This window comes from Carlito syrichta, unplaced genomic scaffold (assembly GCF_000164805.1).
Source record: "Carlito syrichta isolate Samal-C Ts95f unplaced genomic scaffold, Tarsius_syrichta-2.0.1 Scaffold143822, whole genome shotgun sequence".
NCBI classification, from domain to species: Eukaryota; Metazoa; Chordata; class Mammalia; order Primates; family Tarsiidae; genus Carlito; species Carlito syrichta.
Window position 1 is genome coordinate 122,383 of NW_007087918.1, and position 6,481 is coordinate 128,863.

Genomic DNA, 6,481 nt, shown 5'->3' on the forward strand with positions numbered 1-6,481 from the left:
CCAGGCGGGTCTCGAACCCGCAGGCTAAGGCAATCCACTCACCTCAGCCTCCCAAAGGCACGGGATTACAGGCTGAGCCACCGAGCCCGGCTTACAACATGACTTTATATACTCTAAAGACACCTGCATTGTTTTTACCTAGTGAGCAGTTGCTTTGCATCCTCCCATCTGTTGAACAACGTAACATGGTGCCAACCACACGGCCTCCCACAACAATGACACGTACATCCCGTCCATGAGACTCTTTAACATACTTCTGGAACAGGTATGGAGCTTCATGGCGAATAAGATGGCTCAGATCAGCCAAATGGTGCTTATCTCGAGCCAAGAAAACAGCTTTACCTATGATTGAAAAACAATTTTTAAAAATTTGTAAGTATTTGTAAATATATACTGCTCAAATTGTGAGCAGTCGAGCTCTGTTACCTGAATCTTCTTGTGCCCTTATCTGTTTTTTCAGAACCAGTTACACTTTATTTCTTTTTTAAAGTTTTCCTTGTTAGAACTATTTTAATCAAAATAATTTAGTAATGGCAATTAATGAGACAATGAAAAATATATAAAGACAACATTAATCTCCTTTTAAATAACTTTCCAGTCCCCAAACTCTTATGGTAAACTAATTTTGGTATATGTTGTGAGGCAGGGGTCTAGATTTGTGTTCCTCCAAGAGGTCAGCAATAATGCCAGTCTTGTATGTAAATTCATACATACTTGGATAGATATATCATTTTATGCCTTAAAATTATTTCTTAATCCAAAGTCATTAAGATATTTTCATTACTATCTTATATTATATAGTTTTATACATTTAAGTCTTCAAACTATGTATCTTAATATCTTAGTATTTTAATATATCATACAATGTTAGAATATATATAAAATAATATATGACATGCTTTAATTCACATGTTTTATTATATAACACATTTTCTAATTCAGAGGAAAAACGTTTTGCTAATACATGAGGCTGTATATATTAAGATATTAGCACAATATAGACACGATATTATTATATTAGTATATAGTAACATAGCAGTATATTATACACTTCAATTTATTTCTGAATGCTCTAGTTTGTCTTACTGCTCTATTTATGTATTTTTATACCAAGGGAAGTGGCTGTTTTAATATATGGTTATAATTTCCTCCCACTGAGGGGGGAGGTAAAAACAATATGGAATTTATGACACTTCTGTTTGAATCTGGGTGAGCTTTGGATTGTTCCAACCAAGAGAACACAGAAGAAGCAATTCTATATTACTTCAAAGGGTGGTTCGTAAAAGGCCACACAGGTTGTTTGCTCACTGTGGCACTCACTGGAGGAAGCCAATCCGGTCAACAGTTCCAGCTGAACTGTGATCTAATCATCCCTTTCAAGGCACTAAACATCTACGGTTGCTTGGATTTACGTATCATTTTATGCCTTAAAATTCTTCCTTAATCCAAAGTCATTAAGATATTTTCATATACTATCTCATAAAGTTTTACACAGTTTTATCTTAAGACATCTATCTTCAAACTATGTAAGTTGAGAGGAAGAATAACTGGAGTTAGATGAGGTTCTTATATTGTTGAAAAGGAAGATAAGACATTAACTTCAGACTTGGTCTAAGTTAAGTCTGCATGTTAAAAATCTCTAGGATAACCACTAAATAAAAATAGCTTCTAGCCAAATTAAATAGCTCATAGCAGCCTTCTATAAGTATGCGATATCATACACTTAACAATTTCCCTCTAATTGTTCTTCAGAAGCTCTGTTTCAGAATCACTCATATCAATAGGCAAGCGTACTTTCAAAATTATGTGTCATAGCAACAGGCTCAAACACACCTCTATGGCCCCGCGTATTCTTCACTACCATTGGGAACTCCAGTACTTCGGCTTCATCAATCATTTTAGCAAAATTTTCATGGCCACCTGGTTTGGGCAATAAAAAAAAATTAAGAGGAATGGCAGTAGAAGTGTTTTGTGATCAATTTTATTTACACCAAAGACAACGGCGCAGGAAATGGAAGGTATGAATCTAGTGGCTACCTTTTCTTTTCCTTGGAGAAAGTAATAAACACAAGTTGAAAGTATAACTAAGTATCAGTTGAAAACAACTACACCTTAAAACAACCACAACTAAACATATTCTGATAGTCAACTTAAAGAACTTATCTTTCAGCTAACCTGAGTTTCTAATTCTATACCAGTTTTATCCCTACTCCTCCACTACACAAATAAAAGAAGATTTACTTTAATATATTCAATTCCCTGGCTGGATTAAGACATTTTTAAGAAGAGTTGGGCATAGTGGCTCAAGCCTATAATCTCAAAACTTTGAGAGGCCAAGACTGGGCAACATAGCAAAGACTTTGTCTTCAAAAAAAGAACAAACAAAAAGACAGTCAGGTGGGGTGAGTCAGGTACGTGCCTGTGGTGAGCTATGTGCCACTGCACTACAGTCTGAGAAACACAATGAAACCCTGACAGGAAAAAAAGAAAAAGAAAAATAAATGGAAGAATAAACCAATTAAGAAGAGTTATCAAAGACTGAAGAAATGCTGCACACACACACTCTCTCTTATCAAATACATATTCATTTTTCTTATCTCCATTATAAATCCAAGTTTTTTCAATACTGAGGCAACTCAAAATCCATGGGTTAAGTCTTGCTTATTACTGTTTTCATTACCCAGGATCAAATGATACAATAGCAAGATTAGTACAAAAGTATATTGTAGTTCTAAAAACAGTATGATGACAGAAAAAAATTAAGCCAGGAGAAAGCTCATTAAATAAGGGAAACAGAAGAAATCTGCAGCTTGGTGAAATTACAAGAATTTAGTCATGAAATTTTAATCTTTCACATTAGAACAAAGGTAATATTTGTTCATTTGGTTTACTGTTTTCTCCTTTCCATTATCATAAAATCAAAATTATAGAACCATGATATAAACTGTAATATCCTGAAAGCATTAGAAAGACAGAATTACCAACTTACTCATATTGTTTATCTCTAGTGGTGTAATTGCTAAAAGCAGCAACTGTATCCACACATGCCCTATACTCTAGGGGTTCCTTTCTTCAAAAAATTGGCAGTAAGAAGAGGACAAGGGTTTCTTTTTAAAACTTCATTAAATCTCCAAGCATGCTAGTAGACATTTATTTAGAGAAATATCTTTTTGGAAAACTCTGTAGGTGATTTATATTAAGTCTGATCTTTTCCAAACTAGAAAACTAGAAGGGCAGGAAAAACATTAGCCTAACACTGTTTAGAGAGTGTTACTCCAAGTGTGGTTCTGAAACTTGTACCTATTTGTGACTGGTTTGTGACATGTGGTCAGATAAATATTAAAAGTGTAAGCACTCGAAACTTTTATAGCAATTTGACATTGCTGTGATAATTTTTTTCTTTTTTTGAGCTGAACTCTCACTCTGTCACCCAGGTTGGAGTGTAGTGGTATGATCATGGCTGCCACAGCCTGGCCCACTGGGCTCAGGTGATATTTCCTCCTTGGCCTTCCAAGTAGCTGGAACTACAGGCACGTGCCATCATGCCCAGATAGTTTTTTGATTTATTGTAGAGATGAGGTCTCGCTAAGTTGCCCAGGTTGGTCTGGAAACTCCTGGATTCAGGACTCTTGACTCTGCCTCTCAAAGTGCTGGGATTACAGGCATCATAAGCCACTGCACCTGGCTTGTGGAACTACTCTTAAGACATGATTCATAATTCTCCTGACCAGTTTGTTAAAAATAAAGTCACTTCTGTAAGAAGTTTTTCATGCTTGCAAGTTTGCCCTATTAGTTTAGTTTAGCTTTCACAACTTCTGGTACACTAAAATTTAGACTACACATTCTCATTAGTGAACTCACCATAAGAGAAAGTATCTGGCAGAGGAACACCATGGCCAGCCAACTCCTGAAATGTCCAGAACTTATTAACACAGTTCAGGATGGCTTGAGGTCGGTTCATCAACCGGCATCCCATCTTCTCTAGATGGCGTAAAACAGTGATGTCACTATCACTTTGTACCCAAGGGGTTGGTACTCTCACTACCACCACTTGAGGGTATGTAGTGATTAGTTCTCCATTGATCCGGAGGCCTGAAATATACAGAAATAAAGCCAAAACCATTAGAAAGGAATATACAATAAACTAAGAGGAACACTAATATGCCAAAGCTTGGATCACAAGACTAAATGCACTATTTTGTTAATACCGAATGGGAGGAAGGGAGGGAAGGAGGGAGGGAGGGAGGGAGACAGACTTCTGTTAGAAAACAAACAAAAACACAACTTAATTGGAAAGATCCCTGCATGTTTAAATAAATTATGGTACATCCCACTACAAAGAACGACTACTAACCATTAAAAAGAAATGTCATAAATATCTATGTTCAGAGATTTAAAATATCCAGGTACATTATTATTATTATTATTATTATTTGAGTCAGAGTGTCACTCTGTCACTCAGGCTGGAGTGCAGTGGCATGCTCACGGCCACCGCAGCCTCAACCTGGTGAACTCAGGTGATTCTTCTGCCTCAGCCTTCCAAGTAGCTGGAACCACAAGCATGTGCCACCATACCCAGCTAATTTTTTGACTTATTGTAGAGACGAGATCTTGCCATGTTGCTCAGGCTGGTCTCAGAACCCTGAACTCACGTAATCCTCTCACCTCCACTTCCCAAAGTCCTGGGATTACAGGCGTCAGCCAATGCACTGTGCCTGGCTGTATTTTTTTTTTTTGAGTTGGTCTCACTCTGTTGCCCAGGCTGGAATGGTGGCATGCTCGTGGCATGCTCGTGGCCACCCCAGTGTTGACCTGCTGGGCTCCGGAGCTCCTTTCACCTCAGCCTTCCAAGTAGCCGGAACTACAGATGCATGCTACCACACCTGGCTAATTTTTAATTTATTGTAGAGATGAGGTCTCGCCAAGTTGCCTGGTCCGGTCTTGAACTCGCGGGCTCAAGCAATCCACTCGCCTTGGCATCCCAAAGTGCTGGGATTACAGGCTAGGCCACCAAGCCCAGCCCATAATTTTTTTAAAGTGAAAATCAGAGAATAAATTTTACTTGTGTTTTGATATGCAAAGAAAATGTCTAAACAGGTGGCAAATATGCAAAACTACCTATTCTGAGCTAAAGAATTTATACTTGTTCTGATCAAGAGAATGGAGGGTAGTGCTCTCTCATCTTTTAAATCCTCCCCCTATATGTATGGCAGCATTTGCCATGTGCTCCAGAAGAATTCCATTTTGAGAATCTACTAATGAGGTGACAATCATACAACATTTTGAAGGTGGAAAAAAAGGAGAAATAATTCTCCTGGATCACCTATGGGTAGGAATGTGGTCACCAGCAGATGTAAGGTTTGTCAATGGCTCTAGCCATTCTTACAATCACTCATTTTGTTACTACAAATAACTTGAGATCACTTCTTATATTTTAGCAATGGCTTGTTTGCATAGGCAAACCTAAAGAGCATTCTAAAAACTGAAAAAAAAAAAAAATCCAGTGACTAGTTTGGGAATTAAAAGCTCTAAGAAAAGAATGTAGAGAATGGAAAAGGTGAAGGAGAAGCTGGTTTAGGACAAAAGATGTTAGATTTGGATCTAGATATGAAAGATTCTGGGCTGAGCTTGGTGGCTCAGCCTGTAATCCCAGCACTTTGATGGCCCAGGCAAGTGGATCGCCTGAGCCCGTGGGTTCGAGACCAGACCGGGCAACTTGGCAAGATCTCTACTCTACAATAAATACAAAAAATCAGCCAGGCGTGGTATCACACGCCTGTAGTTCCGGCTACTTGGATGCTGAAGCAGAAGGATCACTGGAGCCCAACAGGTCACGCTGGGGTGGCCGTGAGCATGCCACTGCACTCCAGCCTGGGTGACAGAATGAGACTCCAACTCAAAATAAAAATAAATAAATAAATAAATTCTTAAAAAAAAAAAAAGGAAAGAAATAAAGATTCTGGTGATGACATGATGACATAGGATATCAAAGCAGAACTATCTGAAGTACAGATTGGAACTATAAATATACAGTCTGAGTGCAGTGGCTCAGGCCTGCAATCACAGCAGTTTGGGAGGCCTAGGCAGGAGAATCGCTTCAGCTCAGGAGTTCAAGACCAGCCTATGCAACACAGAGAACTTGTTTCTGTAAAAAAAAATTTTCTGGAAACTAGTGAATGGTGGCATAGACCTGAAGTTCCAACAAAAGGATTGCCTGAGCTCAGCAGGTTGAGGCTGAAGTAAACAGTGATCTTGCCGCTGTACTCCAGCCTGGGCAATAGAGTGAGATCCCAACTCAAATACATAAATAAATAAACAAAAACAAAGATTAATCCATGTTTTGGCCAAGTGTGATGGCTCATGCCTATAATCCCAGAAATCTGGGAGTCTGAGGTGAGAGGATTGCTTAAACGTAGGAGTTCGAGACTAGCCTAGGCAACGTAGCGAGACCTTGTTTCTTTAAAAAAAAAAAAAAAAAAAA

The 6,481-nt window shown here is 38.3% G+C and overlaps 1 protein-coding gene across 2 annotated transcripts in view; it reads right to left on the reverse strand.

Annotated features, from left to right (window-relative positions):
• The window catches only part of RIMKLB (ribosomal modification protein rimK like family member B), an 80,858-nt gene that overhangs the window by 8,324 nt on the left and 66,053 nt on the right, over window positions 1-6,481 (reverse strand). For both annotated transcript variants that reach the window (XM_008050318.2, XM_021708702.1), the window contains 3 exons: window positions 3,862-4,092; window positions 1,834-1,920; window positions 139-342 (listed from right to left, as the gene is read on the reverse strand). In XM_008050318.2, coding sequence (XP_008048509.1) covers window positions 139-342; window positions 1,834-1,920; window positions 3,862-4,092 — 522 coding nt within the window. The remainder of the gene's footprint in view (window positions 1-138; window positions 343-1,833; window positions 1,921-3,861; window positions 4,093-6,481) is intronic.